The sequence below is a fragment of the Oncorhynchus gorbuscha genome, linkage group LG21, assembly GCF_021184085.1.
Source record: "Oncorhynchus gorbuscha isolate QuinsamMale2020 ecotype Even-year linkage group LG21, OgorEven_v1.0, whole genome shotgun sequence".
NCBI lineage: Eukaryota > Metazoa > Chordata > Actinopteri > Salmoniformes > Salmonidae > Oncorhynchus > Oncorhynchus gorbuscha.
The window spans coordinates 58,417,597-58,439,857 of NC_060193.1; the positions used below are offsets into that span (position 1 = coordinate 58,417,597).

Sequence of the window (22,261 nt, forward strand, 5' to 3'; positions counted from 1 at the left end):
CTCTCTCTCTTTCTCTCTTTCTCTCTCTTTCTCTCCTCTTTCTTTTGCTCTCTGTCTGTCTTGTCTTTCATTCTTCCTGGCCTCTCTCTCTTTTTCTCTCCTTCTCTTGTCTGCTGAATCTTTGCTCTCTGTCTGTCTTGTCTTTCATTCTGTGGCCTCCTCTTTTCTCTCCTTCTCTTGTCTGCTGAATCTTTCCTCTCTATTGTCTTCTCTGGACTGTTTCCATGCGGCGCTCTGTAGAAAGCTGAAAGGTATCCCCAGGTAGCTTCCTGGTGTGACATCATGACATCATCACCATCTATTAAACTACCCTCCCCCTCCCTCGTAGCACCCTTGATGACTCACGTCCCAATACTCTAAAACAGCTTCCTTACCTATTTGAAACAGTATCTGACTGGGTGTCAGTTGATGGGGGTGAATTGAACTCCAAGCTGAGATGGACAGAAAGCCAATCAGATGTATTGGGAAGTAGACTCTGTGTGCATTGTGATGTCACTCACCACCGACAGCTAATGAGGTGGACGCGCGCCTGCACGGCTTCCATTTGATCCAATCACAACTGTTGTCAGTGGCGTGTGCAATCTGGACCTGTCATGGCCTTGGAGGACAAACTGAGTGTTCAGTCTTCAAACCTCTTTTTATGTGTGAAGTATTTTTCTATGTTTTACAAGCAGCATGGCAACTAACTTTAGTCTTCCATACAATCTCTAGATCCAGCCTTCACTAACCTGAACTAACCAATCACATGACCTGACCTCCATACCATTATCTTCATCCCATGTGATATGGTTTATTCCTTCCTTCCTGTCTAATCTGTCATATTGATGATGGGACCTGTTCTGTTCTATTCTGTCCTGCCGTCTCTGTTGCTTTTGCTGCATGTAGCAGGTACTCTAGCCTGACACCTTCTGTTTCTAGCTGTGTGTGCGGTGTCTGTGTGCGGTGTCTCTGTGTCTGTGTGCGGTGTCTCTGTGTGCGGTGTGTATGTGTGTGCGGTGGCTCTGTGTGTGTGTGTGCGGTGTCTCTGTGTGTGTGCGGTGTCTCTGTGTGTGTGTGTGCAGTGTCTCTGTGTGTGTATGCGCGGTGTCTCTGTGTGTATGCGGTATGTGTGTGCGCGCTGTGTGTGTGTGCGTGCGCTGTGTGTGTGTGCACGCTGTCTGTGTGTGTGCCCGCGTTGTGTGCGCGCGCGCGCTGTCTCTGTGTGTTGTCTTTGTGTCTGTGTGTGCTGTCTCTGTGTGTGTGAATGCTGTCTCTGTGTGTGTGCGCGCGCTGTCTCTGTGTGTGCGTGCGCGCTGTCTCTGTGTGTGTGTGTGTGTGTGTGTGTGTGTGTGTGTGTGTGTGTGTGTGTGTGTGTGTGTGTGTGTGTGTGTGTGTGTGTGTGTGTGTGTGTGTGTGTGTGTGTGTGTGTGTGTGTGTGTGTGTGTATGCACACAGTGTGTGTGTGTGTATGCACACAGTGTGTGTGTGTGCACTGTCTCTCTGTGTGTGTGTGTGTGCGCGCAGTCTGTGTGTGTGTGTGTGTGTGTGTGTGTGCTTGCGCTGTCTGTGTGTGTGTGCGCGTGCGCTGTCTCTGTGTGTTGTCTTTGTGTGTGTGTAGTGTCTTTGTGTGTTGTGTGTGTTTTCTGTGTGTGTGTGTGCGCGCGCGCTGTCTCTGTGTGTGTGTGTGTGTGTGTGTGTGCGCGCTCTTTGTGTGTGTGCGCGGTGCCTCTGTGTGTGTGTGCGCTGTGTGTGTGTGCGCTGTGTGTGTGTGTGTGCTCTGTGTGTGTGTGTGTGCACGCAGTCTGTGTGTGTGCACGCGTTGTGTGTGTGTGTGCGCGTGCGCTGTCTCTGTGTGTTGTCTTTGTGTGTGTGTTGTGTCTTTGTGTGTGTGTGTAGTGTCTGTGTGTTGTGTGTGTTTTCTGTGTGTGTGTGTGTGCGGTGTCTCTGTGCGTGTGTTTGCGGTGTGTGTAAATGTGTTTGTCCTTGTGTGTTTTTTGTGTGTGTTAAATCTAAATGTTAGTGTTTTTATGGTACTGACTACTTACAATTGGTGTGTGTTTGCGTGTGTGTATATGTTATAACCTGTGTGTGTGTGTGTGTGTAGGGGCAGTATCCCAGGTGCTGGACAGCCTGGAGGAGATTCATGCTCTGACCGACTGCAGTGAGAAAGATCTGGACTTCTTACACAGCGTCTTCCAGGACCAACACCTACACACACTGCTGGACGTGAGTGGGCTACACACACGCAGGTTCATGTCAAGTCCACTAGGTGGCACTTTGACACAAGTAAAGAGCTCAGACACACCACATTGTTCATTGGGTAAATCCCTTGGGAATGAAAATGCATTTTTATTTCTAAAGCAACATTTAATACAAAAAGTGGTATGTGTGTAAATATGTGTATGTATATATATATATATATATATATGTAAAATATGAGTGAATAATAATGTCTGTCTCCCCCTGGTGTTGCAGCTCTATGACCAGATCAACACCAGGTCGTCTCCTCAGATCAGGAACCCTCCCAGTGATGGAGTACAGAGAGCCAAAGAGGTGAGTGGCCTGGTCACGACATCAAGGTGGGACACCTCTTTTCTTCTGGGACTAGCGCTTGTTAAATACTTTATCTTGTTGTTTTGGTTAGTTTTTGGGGGTTTGTTAATGTTTTGTATTAAGTGTTGATGCTCTTATATGATATTGTACTTCCTCTCCCTCCTCTTATCCTGTAGGTACTGGAGACAATCTCCTGTTACCCTGACAACATGGAGGCCAAGGAACTCCGGAGGATCCTCACACAGCCACACTTCATGGTGGGCCATCTCCATCGCTCCCTCTCTCTGTGTGTGTGTGTGTGTGTGTGTGTGTGTGTGTGTGTGTGTGTGTGTGTGTGTGTGTGTGTGTGTGTGTGTGTGTGTGTGTGTGTGTGTGTGTGTGTGTGTGTGTGTGTGTGTGTGTGTGTGTGTGAACAAATGATCATGACTGGGTCAAGCTCCTTAGTTTGTCCACTATAGACCCCAGGGAGGGCGGGAGTAATTTGTTAGATTAGCAAGACTGAGGGGAGGGGCTGTCAGGTGTAGCAGCCAGGGTTATGGGTGGGGCTAGTGAGGCTGCAGACATCATGCTCCGCCCCCCCAGCCCTAGCTGTTACTGCCAACAAAAGAACAATAAAAAAAGCTCCCTCTGCTTTTCCTAATCTTTCTCTCTCTGTTCTCTCTTCATCTCTTCTCTGGTGTCAGGTAGAGAGAGTTTTGCATTTTTAAGCCAATTTCCTGCAATTATACCAATTTTCCATGGAGCTGAGAACATTTAGGAGTTTTAAAGCGAATTCCCTGCAATTCTATGCATTTTGCCATGGCTGATGCTGTGTTCTATACTGCTAAATTAATTGTTTTGGGAATTTTCCATTCTTCCTGACTATCTAGCTTTTATTTTGGTGATCATTAGTTGTTAAAAGATTACAATGTAAAAATATATTGCTCTATTATCTTTTCTAAATACTTTATCTGTTTTAAGTCTAAAAGCTTTTACCATCACAAAGGTGTATTTGGACTTAGGCGACCCTAAAACATGTTCTGGTGGCCCCAAGGATTTCAATGGCAGAAGATTCTGTGCTTGTCTGTTACAGTTTAAGCTGAAATATGTCACTTTTGGGCGACCTGACCAAATTCACATAGAAATGTTAGTTATAGATCTGTCATTCTCATTGAAAGCAAGTCTAAGAAGTGTTACTTCTGTTCTATGTGCACTATTTCTATGCTTCCAGTTCTTAAGTTGTGTTTGCATCTTTTACTTTAGTTTTTTTACACCAGCTTCAAACAGCCATTTTTGTTTATGGAAAATATATTTCAGTGGTTTTGATGGTACAATGATTCTCTACACTAAACTTCCTTGTTTTGTCACATAAACTGAAATTAGGCGAACTATTCGAACTTTTGCAACCAGGAAATTATTTGTGCATAGTGCACCTTTTTTAAAGCTGAGTTGTGTTTGGTTCTCCATCCTCTTACCTAGTCTTACCTAGTCTCTGACCCACAGGGTGTTTCTGTACTGACATCTCAACGCTAGAGCCCTCTGCTTTTCGCTCAGCCTACAGACTGACACAGTGGCCTGGGTATAAAGAAGGGGGGGTCCCCCTTCCCTGGTGACCAAGATAAAAATAAAAAAGAATGTATATTCCATCTGGATACAAGTCTATTTGTGTAGACCCATAGTAGTTTACCCAGTCCTTTAGTCACTCATGTTTCATTTAGGAAGACCAAGCAAATACGTCTTAAGTAGAAACCAGCTAACACTGTTACACACTTACAATAAGCCACGTGTGAATTTAGTTAGTGCCTTGTGGTGCCCCCTGTTGTTTAAAATACCATATTACACACTCATTGTCTGCTGTAGATGTCTGTGTGAGGGTGTGTCTTATTGTGTCTTATTGTGTGTGTGTGTGTGTGTGTGTGTGTGTGTGTGTGTGTGTGTGTGTGTGTGTGTGTGTGTGTGTGTGTGTGTGTGTGTGTGTGTGTGTGTGTGTGTGTGTGTGTGTGTGTGTGTGTGTGTGTGTGTGTGTGTAGGCCTTGCTCCAGACCCATGACGTGGTGGCCCATGAGGTGTACAGTGACGAGGCTCTGAGGGTGACCCCCCCGCCCACCTCACCCTACCTGAACGGAGACTCTCCCGAGAGCACCAACGGGGACATGGACCTGGAGAACGTGACTCGAGTACGCCTGGTTCAGTTCCAGAAGAACACTGACGAACCTATGGTACGACACACTCAAACACCGACCACACACATTTACTGAGTCTTCCTATTTGACCTTTCACCCTTGACCTCTTCAGGGCATCACTCTGAAGATGAACGATCTGAACCACTGCATCGTGGCCCGTATCATGCACGGAGGAATGATCCACAGACAAGGTACAGTACACTTTTTGAATATGCCGTACACCTGACCACAAACAGGCCCACATTCACCCTCTGTCTCACCCTCTGTCTTCTTGTAGGTACGCTGCATGTCGGCGATGAGATCAGAGAGATCAACGGGATCAGCGTTGCCAATCAGACCGTAGAACAGCTCCAGAAGATGCTGGTGTGTTGTCCAATCAGATTCTCTCGTTCTCACCATTGTCCAATCAGCTAGTTTTGTCTTTACACAGTACTACGGTACGTGTGTATCAGTGGAAGGCTCTTATTGGTTGTGATCATTTGATGATAATGTTGTGTCCCCACAGAGGGAAATGCGAGGGAGTGTTACCTTTAAGATCGTACCCAGCTACCGGTCACAGTCCATGTCTTGCGAGGTATGGACCGATTCTCTTGTGTCTCTAGAAAATCAGGTAAATGAGGTAAAGAAGCGTTCTATTCTTCAGTTATAAGTCATTTTCTGTTGACATTTTTCACATGTTTTTTTGTCCATGTGTGTCTGCAGAAAGAGTCCCCCGACCTATCCAGACAGTCGCCAGCGAACGGCCATGCTAGTGTCACTAGCTCCATCCTGGTGAGGAGCTGTGGCTCGATATTGCTTCTGTCAGATGAATCTATTGTGCTGTATTAGATGTGTGTTAACTCTATGTGTGCTTGTAGGATCTGCCCTCTACCATCCAGCCTAAAGGACGACAGGTGAGCGCTATAGACTTCCCTGACTCCTCCACTCCCTCTCTTCTCTGATGTCTGACTCCTCCTCTCACATGGCTTTGTCTAGACCAGGGACACCATTTGCTTGTTTTTGTGTGTGTGGACTCGCATGTGTGTGTGTACATGTCTGTGAGTGTGTGTGTGTGTACGTCTGTGTGTGTGTGTACACGTCTGTGTGTGTGTGCGTGTACATGTCTGTGTGTGTGTGTGTACACGTCTGTGTGTGCGTGTACATGTCTGTGTGTGCGTGTACATGTCTGTGTGTGTGTGTACGTCTGTGTGTGCGTGTACATGTCTGTGTGTGTGTGTGCGTGTACATGTCTGTGTGTGTGTGTACACGTCTGTGTGTGCGTGTACATGTCTGTGTGTGTGTACGTCTGTGCGTGTACATGTCTGTGTGTACGTCTGTGTGTGTGTGTGTACATGTCTGTGAGTGTGTGTGTGTGTACATGTCTGTGTGTGTGTGTACATGTCTGTGTGTGTGTGTGTGTGTACATGTCTGTGTGTGTGTGTGTGTACATGTCTGTGAGTGTGTGTGTACACGTCTGTGAGTGTGTGTGTACACGTGTGTGTGTGTGTGTGTGTGTGTGTGTGTGTGTGTGTGTGTGTGTGTGTGTGTGTGTGTGTGTGTGTGTGTGTGTGTGTGTGTGTGTGTGTGTACACGTGTGTGTGTGTGTGTGTGTGTGTGTGTGTGTGTGTGTGTGTGTGTGTGTGTGTGTGTGTGTGTGTGTGTGTGTGTGTGTGTGTGTACACGTGTGTGTGTGTGTGTGTGTGTGTGTGTGTGTGTGTGTGTGTGTGTGTACACGTGTGTGTGTGTGTACACGTGTGTGTGTGTGTGTGTACACGTGTGTGTACGTCTGTGTGTGTGTACGTCTGTGTGTGTGTGTGTGTGTGTACGTCTGTGTCTGTGTGTGTGTGTGTGTGTGTACGTGTGTGTGTGTGTGTGTACGTCTGTGTGTGTGTGTGTACGTCTGTGTGTGTGTGTGTGTGTGTGTGTACGTCTGTGTGTGTGTGTGTGTGTGTGTGTGTGTGTGTGTGTGTGTGTGTGTGTGTGTGTGTGTGTGTGTGTGTGTGTGTGTGTGTGTGTGTGTGTGTGTGTACATGTCTGTGTTTGCGTGTGTGTGTGTACATGTCTGTGTTTTGTGTGTGTGTGTGTGTGTACATGTCTGTGTTTGCGTGTACATGTCTGTGTGTGTACATGTCTGTGTGTGTGTGTGTGTGCGTCTGTGTGTGTGTGTACACGTCTGTGTTTGCGTGTACATGTCTGTGTGTGTGAACGTCTGTGTGTGTGTGTGTGTGTATGTATGTGTGTGTGTATGTCTCTGCGTGTGTATAAATCTGTGTGTGTGTGTCAAACATCATTTGGATCCATGTCATCTTAAATAACTCCTGCATGTATTAAAGGGATACTTCGTGATTTTGGCAATGAGGCCCTTTAACTACTTCCCCAGAATCAGTTGAACTTGTGGATACCATTTATATGTTTCTGCATTCAGTTTGAAGGAAGTTGCTAACAAGGGCTAGCGCAGTTGCTAACAAGTGTTAGCGCATTGACTGTAGACTTCGTCATTGCACTAATGCTAGTTAGTATTGGCTCACATAAATACCTCCAACTTTCTTCATATGATATCCATGACTGTGGAGAAGTAGATAAAGGGCCTCATTGCAAAGTCTCCCTGTCGTAGCCTGTCTCCCTGTGTCGTAGCCCGTCCTCCTCACTCTCACCTCCTTTGTCGATGTCCCGTATGTTTTCTACTGCATGATGTGTGTGTGATGCTCTCAACCCCCTAGATCTCCAGACCTGTCATCAAGGACAAAATGTCCATCAAGGTAAGATCTCTCAGTGGATCCAAGTAGCAGTAGATCCCATGCAGTATGTCCCTCATTGTCGCTCTTGCAGATCCAACATTAGCTGGCGTCCATAATCCCCCCCCCCTCCATTAAAATGGTTGGTCGTTTGCGCGTAAGATGTAGCCAATCAGGGGCAACCAGAACGATTCAAATGGTAAAGCTTTCTTTGATGTTGCCTTATTTGCTTTCTCTTTTTCGCCCGACTCTTCTTCTCTCCTCCGCCTCTTTGCTTCTTGTTTACTGTGTCGATTGTGGCCATTTCGACCAATCAGTGTCCCGTACAGCTCTCGTCAGGAGCTTGACCAATCAAAATCAACTCTTTCCTCCATACCTCCAGCTTGATCAATCAGTCCCCCTATTCCCTCCCAGATCAGCGGTCCTGACCAATCACATTCCTCGGTTTCCTCCCTCAGATCTACGTGCGTGCCCAGTTTGAGTACGACCCCGCCAAGGATGACCTCATTCCCTGTAAGGAGGCCGGGATCCGCTTCCGGGTGGGTGACATCATCCAGATCATCAGTAAGGACGACCACAACTGGTGGCAGGGCAAGCTGGAGAACACTAAGAACGGAACCGCAGGGCTCATACCGTCACCGGAACTACAAGAGTGGTGAGGACAGAACCCATGGAACCCATACTGTAAAACCCAGCAGGGTTGGTACTTTCGTTCCAATTCCATTTCCAATTCAAGAAGTGGATTGAAATTACAATGCAAGACAAACTTTTCCCAAATGTTAAGCAGAAATTTGACTTAGTCTTTGGTCTTGGGGGCCGTTACCAAAGAATTAAAATAACTCTGAATAATCAGTGAAGTATCTTTTATTTCCTTACATTTTACCCCCATACCCAGGCGTGTGGCGTGTATAGCCATGGAGAAGACTAAGCAGGAGCAGCAGGCCAGCTGTACCTGGTTTGGCAAGAAGAAGAAACAGTACAAAGACAAGTACCTGGCCAAGCACAACGCAGGTACACACACACACACACACACACACACACACACACACACACACACACACACACACACACACACACACACACACACACACACACACACACACACACACACACACACACACACACACACACACACACAGCATGCTTTAATAATACAATCAGAAACCAATTCTTTATTCTGTGTGTGTGTGTGTGTGTGTGTGTGTGTGTGTGTGTGTGTGTGTGTGTGTGTGTGTGTGTGTGTGTGTGTGTGTGTGTGTGTGTGTGTGTGTGTGTGTGTGTGTGTGTGTGTGTGTGTGTGTGTGTGTGTGTGTAAAAGTGTTTGGCTTGACATGTTGGCTATAAGATATTCCAAGTGTTCCAGATGTTTCCGTTGTATTTTATATTGTATGATCCATTCAGATGTTATATCCCAGATATTCTCTTGCAGCTTTATTCACTGGCCAAAATATTGTCTCAGTTCTGAATGTAGTATTTTGTTTATTGTATAATAAAGACATTCCCGGTCTGTAGAGCTAAATGCTTAGCTTACTACTGTACTGTCTGTGGAATGGTTTCCAACTGAATCTGACTAATGCCCCTTTCCTCCCTCAAAGAGCTCCTCTCTAAACGTTGTCTCAATGTTAACTGAATGTTACATGTCTAACGCTCCTGCCATTAACAACCTGGCCTCCGAGTCCAAGCTATGTACTGTAATGTTTTTATTTGACCTTTTCTTCTATTAACCCTCCCCTCCCTCCTTCCCTCTGTTCTGCGTCTCTTACCCAATGGCTTGGCTGCATGTAAGTAACTCTGAACGATGCCCTCCTCCGTTTCTCTCCCTCTATCCTCTACTTCATTCACGCTCGTTTCCTTGTTTGACGTCAGTCCACAGTTTGAACTTCTGTCTCGCTGTTTCATTTGTTCTTCCTCGTTTTATGTGTCCTGGTTTGTCCGTCTCTCACAGACCTGAAGTATTGAACTTGTGATGTCAAATAATTCCAATCACACGTAGGCCCTTTAGATGGCAAAAACAAACCGCTATCTTTTTCACACTGTTATCAGTAAACTTATTTCAGCGATCCATTCTTTATTTAAGCCATTCATTTGATTCACCTTCCTGTGCTGTGCACTACAGACAACCCCATTGTGTCTGTGTTCCATTATTCCTATGGCTCTCAGTGAACATCTCTTCACCTTCTCTGTTTCAGTGTTTGACCAACTAGACCTGGTCACGTATGAAGAGGTGGTCAAACTGCCTGCATTCAAGAGGAAAACGCTTGTTTTGTTGGGTACGTTAGACAGATGGTTCTTAGGTAGTGTTAACTAAAGGGGAACAGTTGACAACACATTATTTAACGTCTCTGTCTCATTGTCTTATGTGTCTCTCTCTTCCCAGGGGCCCATGGAGTTGGCAGGAGGCACATCAAGAACACGCTCATCACGAAGCACCCAGACCGATTTGCCTACCCCATTCCTCGTAAGAGACCTACCACCACTACTACCACGATTACCGCTACCACTACCACAACTACTACCACTACTACCGTTAACGCCACTACCACCGCTACCGGCACTAACAGCGCTACCACCGCTGCTACCACTACCACCGCCACTGCCACTACTACCACCGCTACTACCACTACTACCACCGCTACTACCACAACTTCCACCGCTACTACCACAACTTCCACCGCTACCACTACTACCACAACTTCCACCGCTACTACCACAACTTCCACCGCTACTACCACAACTTCCACCGCTACTACTACCACTACCACCACTACTACCACCACTACTACCACCGCTACTACCACAACTTCCACCGCTACTACCACAACTTCCACCGCTACTACTACCACTACCACCGCTACTACTACCACTACCACCGCTACTACCACCGCTACTACCACAACTTCCACCGCGACTACCACAACTTCCACCGCTACTACTACCACTACCACCACTACTACCACCACTACTACCACCGCTACTACCACAACTTCCACCGCTACTACCACAACTTCCACCGCTACTACCACTACTTCCACCGCTACTACTACCACTACCACCGCTACTACCACCACTACCACTGCTACCACTACCACTACTACCACCACTACTACCGCTACCGGCACTAACAGCGCTATCACCGCTGCTACTACCACTACCACCGCTACTACCACTGCTACTACCACCGCTGCTACTACCACTACTACCACAATTTCCACCGCTACTACCACCACTACCACTACTACCATCGCTACCACCACTACTACCACTACCGCCGCTACTACCGCAACCAATACTACTACCACCACTACTACCACCACTACTACCACCACTACTACTACTACCACTACTACTACCACTACTACTACCACTACTACTACCACCATTACTACCACTACTACCACCACCGCTACTACCACCGCTACTACCACTACTGCTACTACCACCATTACTACCACCGCTACTACCACTACTACTACCACTACTACCACCACCACTACTACCACACCTGCCACTACCACCACTACTACCACCACTACTACCACTACCGCCGCTACTACCGCAACCAATACTACTGCCACTACTACTACTACCACCACTACTACCACCACTACTACCACCACTACTACTACTACCACTACTACTACCCACTACTACTACCACACCTGCCACTACCACCACTACTACCACTACTACTACCACCGCTGCTACCACTACTACCACCGCCACTACCACCACTACTACCACTACCACCGCTGCTACCACTACTACCACCGCCACTACCACCACTACTACCACACCTGGTACTACCACCACTACTACTACCACCGCTATTACCGCTACCGCTACTACCACACCTGCTACTACCACCACCACTACTACCACCGCTATTACCGCTACCACTACTACCACCGCCACTACCACCACTACTACCACTACTACCACACCTGCTACTACCACCACTACTACCACCGCTGCTACCACTACCACCACCACTACTACTGCTACTACCACCACTACCACCGCTACTACCACTACTACCACCGCTACTACTACCACCACTACAGCCACTACTGCTACTACCGCTACTACTACCACACCTACTACCACCACCACTACTGCCGCTACCACTACTACGACCACTACTACTACCACCATTACTACCACTACTACCGCTACTACCACCACCGCTACTACCACCGCTACTACCACTACTGCTACTACCACCATTACTACCACCGCTACTACCACTACTACTACCACTACTACCGCTACTACCACCACCACTACTACCACCGCTATTACCGCTACCGCTACTACCACCGCTACTACCACTACTACCACCACCACTACTACCACTACTACCACACCTGCCACTACTACCACTACCACCGCTGCTACCACTACTACCACCGCCACTACCACCACTACTACCACTACTACCGCTACTACCACCACCGCTACTACCACCGCTACTACCACTACTGCTACTACCACCATTACTACCACCGCTACTACCACTACTACTACCACTACTACCGCTACTACCACCACCACTACTACCACCGCTATTACCGCTACTACCACCGCTACTACCACTACTACCACCACCACTACTACCACTACTACCACACCTGCCACTACCACCACTACTACCACTACTACCACCGCCACTACCACCACTACTACCACTACTACCACTACCACCGCTGCTACCACTACTACCACCGCCACTACCACCACTACTACCACTACTACCACACCTGCTACTACTACCACCGCTATTACCGCTACCGCTACTACCACCGCTACTACCACTACTACCACCGCTGCTACCACTACCACCACCACTACTACTGCTACTACCACCACTACAGCCACTACTACTACTACCACCACTACTACCACCGCTACTACTACCACCACTACAGCCACTACTGCTACTACCACTACTACCACCGCCACTACCACCACTACTACCGCTACTACTACCACACCTACTACCACCACCACTACTACCGCTACTACCACCACTACTGCCGCGACTACTACTACCACCACTACTGCCGCTACTACCACTATCACCAGTACCACCACTACTACCACCATTACTACCACCGCTACTACCACTACCACTACTACCGCTACTACCACCACCACTACTACCACCGCTATTACCGCTACCGCTACTACCACCGCTACTACCACTACTACCACCACCACTACTACCACTACTACCACACCTGCCACTACCACCACTACTACCACTACTACCACTACCACCGCTGCTACCACTACTACCACCGCCACTACCACCACTACCACCACTACTACCACTACTACCGCTACTACCACCACCGCTACTACCACCGCTACTACCACTACTGCTACTACCACCATTACTACCACCGCTACTACCACTACTACTACCGCTACTACCACCACCACTACTACCACCGCTATTACCGCTACTACCACCGCTACTACCACTACTACCACCACCACTACTACCACACCTGCCACTACCACCACTACTACCACTACTACCACCGCCACTACCACCACTACTATCACTACTACCACTACCACCGCTGCTACCACTACTACCACCACCACTACTACCACTACTACCACACCTGCCACTACCACCACTACTACCACTACTACCACCGCCACTACCACTACCACCACCACTACTACCACTACTACCACACCTGCCACTACCACCACTACTACCACTACTACCACCGCCACTACCACCACTACTACCACTACCACCGCTGCTACCACTACTACCACTACCACCGCTGCTACCACTACTACCACTACCACCACCACTACTACTGCTACTACCACCACTACAGCTACTACTACTACTACCACCACCACTACTGCCGCTACCACTACTACGACCACTACTACTACCACCATTACTACCACTACTACCGCTACTACCACCACCGCTACTACCACCACTACTACCACTACTGCTACTACCACCATTACTACCACCGCTACTACCACTACTACCGCTACTACCACCACCACTACTACCACCGCTATTACCGCTACCGCTACTACCACCGCTACTACCACTACTACCACCACCACTACTACCACTACTACCACACCTGCCACTACCACCACTACTACCACTACCACCGCTGCTACCACTACTACCACCGCCACTACCACCACTACTACCACTACTACCGCTACTACCACCACCGCTACTACCACCGCTACTACCACTACTGCTACTACCACCATTACTACCACCGCTACTACAACTACTACTACCACTACTACCACTACTACCACCGCCACTACCACCACTACCACCACTACTACCACTACCACCGCTGCTACCACTACTACCACCGCCACTACCACCACTACTACCACTACTACCACACCTGCTACTACCACCACCACTACTACCACCGCTATTACCGCTACCGCTACTACCACTGCTACTACCACTACTACCACCGCTGCTACCACTACCACCACCACTACTACTGCTACTACCACCACTACAGCCACTACTACTACTACCACCACTACCACCACTACTACCACCGCTACTACTACCACCACTACAGCCACTACTGCTACTACCACTACTACTACCACACCTACTACCACCACCACTACTACCGCTACTACCACCACTACTGCCGCGACTACTACTACCACCACTACTGCCGCTACTACCACTATCACCAGTACCACCACTACTACCACCGCTACTGCCACTACTACCACTACCACCGCTGCTACCACTACTACCACTACCACCACCACTACTACCACTACTACCACCGCTGCTACTACTACTACCACTACCACCACCACTACTACCACTACTACCACTACCACCACCACTACTACCACTACTACCACCACCACTACTACCACTACCACCACTACTGCCGCTACCACTACTACCACCACTACTACCATTAATACCACTACTACCGCTACCACTAATACCACTACCACCACTACTATCGCTACCACTACTACCACCACTACTACCATTAATACCACTACTACCACCACTACTACCACCGCTACGGCCACTACTACCACTACCACCGCTGCTACCACTACTACCACTACCACCACCACTACTACTGCTACTACCACCACTACAGCTACTACTACCACTACCACCACCACTACTACAGCTACTACCACCACTACAGCTACTGCTACTACCACCACTACAGCTACTACTACTACTACCACCACCACTACTACCGCTACCACCACTACTGCCGCTACCACTACTACCACCACTACTACCATTAATACCACTACTACCGCTACCACTAATACTACTACCACCACTACTACCATTAATACCACTACTACCGCTACCACTAATACCACTACCACCACTACTATCGCTACCACAACTACCGCCACAACAACTAATACCACTGTTACCACTACCACCGTTACTACTACCGCTACTACTACTACCACTACTACTACCGCTACCACCACTAATACCACTACCACCACTACTACCGCTACCACCACAACCGCCACTAATACCACTACTACCCCCACCACTACTACAGCTACCACTACCACTACTACCGCTACTACCACCACCACTACTACTGCTACCACTACTACTGCTACCACTACTACCGCTACTACCACCACCACTACTACCATTACCAACACTACATGGACATCTATGCACTAAGAGAAGACTTGAGTGTAGGAACCTCCATTCAGGTTCTATCACTTACCCCTCCCTAATTCTCTCCCCCATTTCCCTCTCTCGCTCCCCCCTTTCCCTCTCTCCCTGCCTTTCCCTCTCTCCCTCTCATTCCCCCTCTCCGCTCCCATTCCCCCTCTCTCCCTCCCATTCCCCCTCTCTCCCTCCCATTCCCCCTCTCCCTCCCATTCCCCCTCTCTCTCCCTCCCATTCCCCCTCTCTCCCTCCCATTCCCCCTCTCTCTCCCTCCCATTCCCCCTCTCTCTCCCTCCCATTCCCCCTCTCTCTCCCTCCCATTCCCCCTCTCTCTCCCTCCCATTCCCCCTCTCTCTCCCTCCCATTCCCCCTCTCTCTCTCCCTCTCTTTCCCTCTCTCTCTCCCTCCCATTCCCCTCTCTCTCTCCCTCTCTTTCCCTCTCTCTCTCCCTCCCATTCCCTCTCTCTCTCCCTCCCATTCCCCCTCTCTCTCCCTCTCTTTCCCTCTCTCTCTCCCTCCCATTCCCCCTCTCTCTCCCTCTCTTTCCCTCTCTCTCTCCCTCTCTTTCCCTCTCTCTCTCCCTCCCATTCCCCCTCTCTCCCTCCCCACAGACACAACCAGACCTCCAAAGAAGGACGAGGAGAATGGGAAGAACTACTACTTTGTGACACATGACCAGATGATGCAGGACATCAGTAACAATGACTACCTGGAGTACGGTAGTCATGAGGACGCCATGTACGGCACGCGGCTAGAGACCATCCGCCAGATCCACCAGCAGGGTATGATCTCCATACTGGACGTGGAACCACAGGTAGGTGTGAGGTGGGGATGGGCGGGGTTGTCTGTGTGTGAGGTGGGTGGGTGGGGTTGTCTGTGTGTGAGGTGGGGTTGTCTGTGTGTGAGGTGGGGTTGTCTGTGTGTGAGGTGGAGTTGTCTGTGTGTGAGGTGGGGTTGGGTGGGGTTGTCTGTGTGTGAGGTGGGGTTGTCTGTGTGTGAGGTGGGGTTGGGTGGGGTTGTCTGTGTGTGGGGTGGGGTTGTTTGTCTGTGAGGTGGGTGTGGGGTTGTCTGTGTGAGGTGGGGTTGTCTGTGTGTGGGGTGGGGTTGTTTGTCTGTGAGGTGGGGATGGGTGTGGTTGTTTGTGAGGTGGGGATGGGCGAGGTTGTCTGTGTGTGAGGTGATAATGGGTGGGCGGCGTTGTCTGTGTGTGAGGTGGGGATGGGCGGGGTTGTCTGTGTGTGAGGTGGGGGGTGTGTGTGTGTGTGTGTGTGTGTGTCCAGTATTTATTAAGCAGTATATATTCCACCGGCAGAAAATCAGTGATGGTGGAACGCTAATCTAATGATCTAATGATCTAACCTAAATATACCTGACCTTAACTCAAACATGAACTCTAACCTAACCTTCATCTCTTCAGTTTATGTTCTGCCAGTTGAATATACACTTCCTGTTTATTAATACTGTGGAGAGTTTTTAAATGTAGCTCACTAGTCAGTTTTCTGTCAGTCATCTCTTGTTTCTCTTCAGGCACTCAAGGTGTTGAGGACGGCTGAGTTTGCCCCTTACGTTGTGTTCATCGCAGCTCCCACCATCACCCCTGGAATGAACGAGGTTAGTGCCAACACACACTGCTACTGTGTCCGTCATGTTTTGGGTTGTGTCTCTGTCATTTTGCTGTGGTGAAAGTCCATCCCACTGCCTGTGTCCTGTCTGCATTCCTGTTGATTTTTCTTTGGCATGCCTTTCTCCTTGCACCCAAGCTTCCCAAGTGGTGCAGGAAACTGCCTGTAAGTACTGGATATGTACAAGTAGATTAGCTCATATACACTCCTTTTATAGGTGTGTGTATTGTGTTTGTGTGTAAATGGTTTGTTTTTGAGTATACTAAGATCCTCCCAGAGTCCCATTTCATCTTTCTTTCCATTGTGTGACTCGACCCTTCCCACAATGCCTGGAAGGAGGGTCTTTTCTTCCCCTGTTATTCTGACTCTTTCTTCCCTCCTCCTCCCTTTAGGATGACTCCCTCCAGCGGCTGCAGAAGGAGTCCGAGGGCCTCCAGAAGACCTACGCCCATTACTTCGACCAGACCGTCATCAACAATGAGATCGACGACACCATCCGTCTACTGGAGGAGGCTGTGAACCTGGTGTGTACCACCGCTCAGTGGGTTCCTGTGTCCTGGGTTTATTAACCCCTGAACCCAGACCAACCAACATCAAACTCTGACTGTCGTCCCCCATTCCCCAACAAACCCCGGTTTTCTTTTACAATGCGTCTCTGTGGAACATCTCTGTGGAAACCGTGTGGATGAAGGAAAAAATGAATGAAAAAGGACCTCTGAAACCTCAGTCAGTCCTCCTGAAGAAAAACAGTGACTTCTGTCGTCTTCCTCTCCACTCCTTACCGACTGCCTCAAAGGCACATGTTGTGTGTGTGTGTATATATATATATAAAAGGCATATTCATTATTTTCTATTATATATATATATATATATATATATATATATATATATATATATATATAATATAAAATGCTGAATATGGTCCTCTTCTTAGAGTTGAAGGTGGGGATGGAGGGAGGGGGGGGGGGTGGCATTTTCTACCTTATTTCTTTTTGTATCGTTACAGCGATAGCTGTCTGAGGCGAGATAGTGAGGAGGACAGATGTGACACACGGTGAAGGGTGTCTGTTGCTGTTTACCTTGTATAAGGCATTTCCTATGGTCGTCAGTCGGAAGCTTGCCGTGTGGCCCCCTGACCCCTTACTCCTATTGGCCGCCTCATACTCTTCGTGCTCCGCCCCTCAGAGACAGCGGAGGTCTCGCACAGTCGCCGCTGCCGCAGTGACACCACGTCCTATTGGGTGGATAGAAAAGCACAGTGAACACCCCTCCTATCCCTTTCCTTTTATTTATTTCATAGGTCCCTGTATCTGTCAATCAAATCGTTGAAGGAGCACCCCCCTGAACTCTCTTCATTCCCTACACACCCTGTTTGTTTACATCTCAGTTTGCACAATGGAGAGAACAGGTGCCCCCCCCCCCCTCTGTTTCTTTCTCTCTGTAAAGCGATGATTCTCCTCGGTCAGAGCGTGTGCTTGGTCATCGCCAAAGCACGGGTGTCCAAGCCAGAGGGCATCCCTCTTATCTGGATGGACGGACAGGAGGAGGGAAGAAAACAACCCAACACGGTCACCCTGCATGCGGCTGGGGCAGAAGACTCTGACTCCTATGCACACCCCCCAGTCCTGCAGGCCCATAATAGTGAGCCGTGTATGTCAATTGTCCCTATTTGATATGTTGTGGGAATGGGCGGGGATACGGAGTGGGACGTCCAATCCTATAGGTCCGCCATTTCAGAACTGTGTCGTCTTAAAAGAGTATTACTGTTTTAAGTTCAATGGAAGAAGATGCATTTTTATGGTGTGTAAATGTTTCCGTGGTTCGTAAGTCATAAGAGTGATGCCAAGAGCCAGTGTGTGTATAATAATAATACTAAAAGAGCTCATTGTGACAAACTCTTTATAACACTTTACTTGCGGTGACATGACATAGCGCCTTATGAGCACTGTTGTAAAAAGGGCGTAGTGCCTGTCTTGAACTGTTGTAGCATAAAAAAAGAAACTGCTTTGTCATGCTTCTGACAGTGTGTTATGTATGGGTTATGTCTCTCTGCCTGGAGTAAAGTGTTACCATTTAAAGTCCTGTGTAAAGTTCCCTCTGCAAATGACAAGCAGCTCTTCGGTATGAAATGTTATTTTCTTTTCTGTTTTGTAAAAAAAATATTTCATTTTAAGTGTTGACAAAGTAAACTGCCTTTGGGTTCTGTCTAATATAAGTTCCTACAGTCTCTTGTGTGTGTGTGTGTGTGTGTGTGTGTGTGTGTGTGTGTGTGTGTGTGTGTGTGTGTGTGTGTGTGTGTGTGTGTGTGTGTGTGTGTGTGTGTGTGTGTGTGTGTGTGTGTGTGTGTGTGTGTGTGTGTGTGTGTGTGTGTGTGTGTGTGTGTGTGTACAGGTTTGGCCCTGTGTGTGGACTGGCAATAGGTGTGGATGTGTGGTTGTGTGTGTGATGCAATGCAGTAGTTTGCTTATACTGAACATTATGGTCATGCAAGTGCTTCCATTGACCACAAGATGTCAGACATTGTCCACTAGAATGCAGTCTATCTGTACTGTCAGACATTGTCCACTAGAATGCAGTCTATCTGTACTGTCAGACATTGTCCACTAGAATGCAGTCTATCTGTACTGTCAGACATTGTCCACTAGATGGCAGTCTATCTGTACTGTCAGATTGTTTATTTATTTTTAACCTTTATTTAACTAGGCTGGTCAGTTAAGAACAAATTCTTATTTACAATGACAGCATACCTCGGCTAAACCCTCCCCTAAGCCTGACGACGCTGGGCCAATTGTGCGCCGCCCTATGGGACTCCCAATCACAGCCGGGATGTAATACAGCCCGGGATCAAACCTGGGTCTGTAGTGACACCTCTAGCACTGCGATGTAATGCCTTAGACCGCTGAGCCACTCAAGGAGCCCCCCCCCCTCAAAAAATGATTGTGAGCCAAGACCTAAACATATGTCACACAATTTCCATTTGTCTTCTGATCCTATCAAATAATGAGCTGTGATCAAACCCTTCAAATATTTTAAATAGCTTGTGGACTTAAGATGGCTTTCTCTAGTCCAAGTTCAAATGTAATGCTTTGTCCATGGTTCTGAAATACTAGGGAAGTCCATTGCCCTGTCCAGATAACCCCCTAGGCCTAGCTGCTGGGAAATGGTGTAGTTCAGAGATTATGTAATGGGTACAGTTCTGGCCCTGTCATGCAGGTGAAAGAGGACCCAAAAGCGACTTGGCGAAAACAGAGTCTTTAATCCAGTAAAGTAAATACAAACAAAAAACACAACTTTCACTCGAAATGACGAGGACAAACTGGAGACTCGATCTTGAACAGCAGGTGAACAGCAGGTTGCCTCGGGAAGGCACTTGAACCAGACAGACTCAGACACCTGCTCACCACGCAGCATCTGAGGAAAACACGACACGACAGGGCGATACACAAACACAGCACGGTGAATTCTAGACAAGGAACCGACAGGACAGGAACGGAACACAAAGGAAGAAATAGGGACTCTAATCAGGGGAAAGGATCGGGAACAGGTGTGGGAAGACTAAATGATTGATTAGGGGAATAGGAACAGCTGGGAGCAGGAACGGAACGATAGAGAGAAGAGAGAGCGAGAGAGTGAGAGAGGGAGGGGGAGAGAGAGGGATAGAAAGAGGGAAAGAACCTAATAAGACCAGCAGAGGGAAATGAATAGAATGGGAAGCACAGGGACAAGACAAGATAATAAATGACAAAACATGACAGTCCCCCCCCACTCACCGAGCGCCTCCTGGCGCACTCGAGGAGGAATCCTGGCGGCAACGGAGGAAATCATCAATGAGTGAACGGTCCAGCACGTCCCGAGACGGAACCCAACTCCTCTCCTCAGGACCGTAACCCTCCCAATCCACTAAGTATTGGTGACCCCGTCCCCGAGAACGCATGTCCATGATCTTATGTACCTTGTAAATAGGTGCGCTCTCGACAAGGACGGGAGGGGGAGGGAAGACGAACGGGGGTGCGAAGAAAGGGCTTAACACAGGAGACATGGAAGACAGGATGGACGCGACGAAGATGTCGCGGAAGAAGCAGTCGCACAGCGACAGGATTGACGACCTGGGAGACACGGAACGGACCAATGAACCGCGGAGTCAACTTACGAGAAGCTGTCGTAAGAGGAAGGTTGCGAGTGGAAAGCCACACTCTCTGGCCGCAACAATACCTTGGACTCTTAATCCTGCGTTTATTGGCGGCTCTCACAGTCTGTGCCCTGTAACGGCAAAGTGCAGACCTCACCCTCCTCCAGGTGCGCTCACAACGTTGGACAAACGCTTGAGCGGAGGGAACGCTGGACTCGGCAAGCTGGGATGAGAACAGAGGAGGCTGGTAACCCAGACTACTCTGAAACGGAGATAACCCGGTAGCAGACGAAGGAAGCGAATTGTGAGCGTATTCTGCCCAGGGGAGCTGTTCTGCCCAAGACGCAGGGTTTCTGAAAGAAAGGCTGCGTAGTATGCGACCAATCGTCTGATTGGCCCTCTCTGCTTGACCGTTAGACTGGGGATGAAACCCGGAAGAGAGACTGACGGACGCACCAATCAAACGACAGAACTCCCTCCAAAACTGTGACGTGAATTGCGGGCCTCTGTCTGAAACGGCGTCTAACGGGAGGCCATGAATTCTGAATACATTCTCGATAATGATTTGTGCCGTCTCCTTAGCGGAAGGAAGTTTAGCGAGGGGAATGAAATGTGCCGCCTTAGAGAACCTATCGACAACCGTAAGAATCACAGTCTTCCCCGCAGACAAAGGCAGACCGGTAATGAAGTCTAGGGCGATGTGAGACCATGGTCGAGAAGGAATGGGGAGCGGTCTGAGACGACCGGCAGGAGGAGAGTTACCCGACTTAGTCTGCGCGCAGTCCGAACAAGCAGCCACGAAACGGCGCGTGTCACGCTCCTGAGTCGGCCACCAAAAGCGCTGGCGAATAGACGCAAGAGTGCCTCGAACACCGGGATGACCAGCTAACTTGGCAGAGTGAGCCCACTGAAGAACAGCCAGACGAGTGGAAACAGGAACGAAAAGGAGGTTACTAGGACAAGCGCGCGGCGACGCAGTGTGCGTGAGTGCTTGCTTAACCTGTCTTTCAATTCCCCAGACTGTTAACCCGACAACACGCCCATAAGGAAGAATCCCCTCGGGATCAGTAGAAGCCACAGAAGAACTAAACAGACGGGATAAGGCATCAGGCTTGGTGTTCTTGCTACCCGGACGGTAAGAAATCACAAACTCGAAACGAGCGAAAAACAACGCCCAACGAGCTTGACGGGCATTAAGTCGTTTGGCAGAACGGATGTACTCAAGGTTCTTATGGTCTGTCCAAACGACAAAAGGAACGGTCGCCCCCTCCAACCACTGTCGCCATTCGCCTAGGGCTAAGCGGATGGCGAGCAGTTCACGGTTACCCACATCATAGTTGCGCTCAGATGGCGACAGGCGATGAGAAAAATAAGCGCAAGGATGAACCTTATCG

At 48.7% G+C, this 22,261-nt stretch overlaps 1 protein-coding gene across 18 annotated transcripts in view; it reads left to right on the top strand.

Moving 5' to 3' along the window:
• Nucleotides 1-17,575, top strand: part of LOC124007880 (peripheral plasma membrane protein CASK-like) — a 73,735-nt gene extending 56,160 nt beyond the window's left edge. For 4 of the 18 annotated variants that reach the window (XM_046318692.1, XM_046318694.1, XM_046318691.1 and 1 more), the window contains exons 11-28: nt 2,084-2,205; nt 2,455-2,532; nt 2,709-2,789; nt 4,542-4,730; nt 4,807-4,885; nt 4,972-5,057; nt 5,200-5,304; nt 5,397-5,465; nt 5,552-5,587; nt 7,394-7,432; nt 7,867-8,063; nt 8,304-8,419; nt 9,598-9,678; nt 9,786-9,866; nt 15,728-15,930; nt 16,623-16,727; nt 16,877-16,903; nt 17,131-17,575. In XM_046318692.1, the coding sequence (XP_046174648.1) occupies nt 2,084-2,205; nt 2,455-2,532; nt 2,709-2,789; nt 4,542-4,730; nt 4,807-4,885; nt 4,972-5,057; nt 5,200-5,304; nt 5,397-5,465; nt 5,552-5,587; nt 7,394-7,432; nt 7,867-8,063; nt 8,304-8,419; nt 9,598-9,678; nt 9,786-9,866; nt 15,728-15,930; nt 16,623-16,727; nt 16,877-16,903; nt 17,131-17,307 (1,871 nt within the window). In that variant the 3' untranslated portion in view covers nt 17,308-17,575. The remainder of the gene's footprint in view (nt 1-2,083; nt 2,206-2,454; nt 2,533-2,708; nt 2,790-4,541; nt 4,731-4,806; nt 4,886-4,971; nt 5,058-5,199; nt 5,305-5,396; nt 5,466-5,551; nt 5,588-7,393; nt 7,433-7,866; nt 8,064-8,303; nt 8,420-9,597; nt 9,679-9,785; nt 9,867-15,727; nt 15,931-16,622; nt 16,728-16,876; nt 16,904-17,130) is intronic. The other 14 variants (XM_046318709.1, XM_046318708.1, XM_046318707.1 and 11 more) reach the window with 12 other exon arrangements.
• The last annotated feature ends 4,686 nt before the right edge of the window (nt 17,576-22,261 follow it).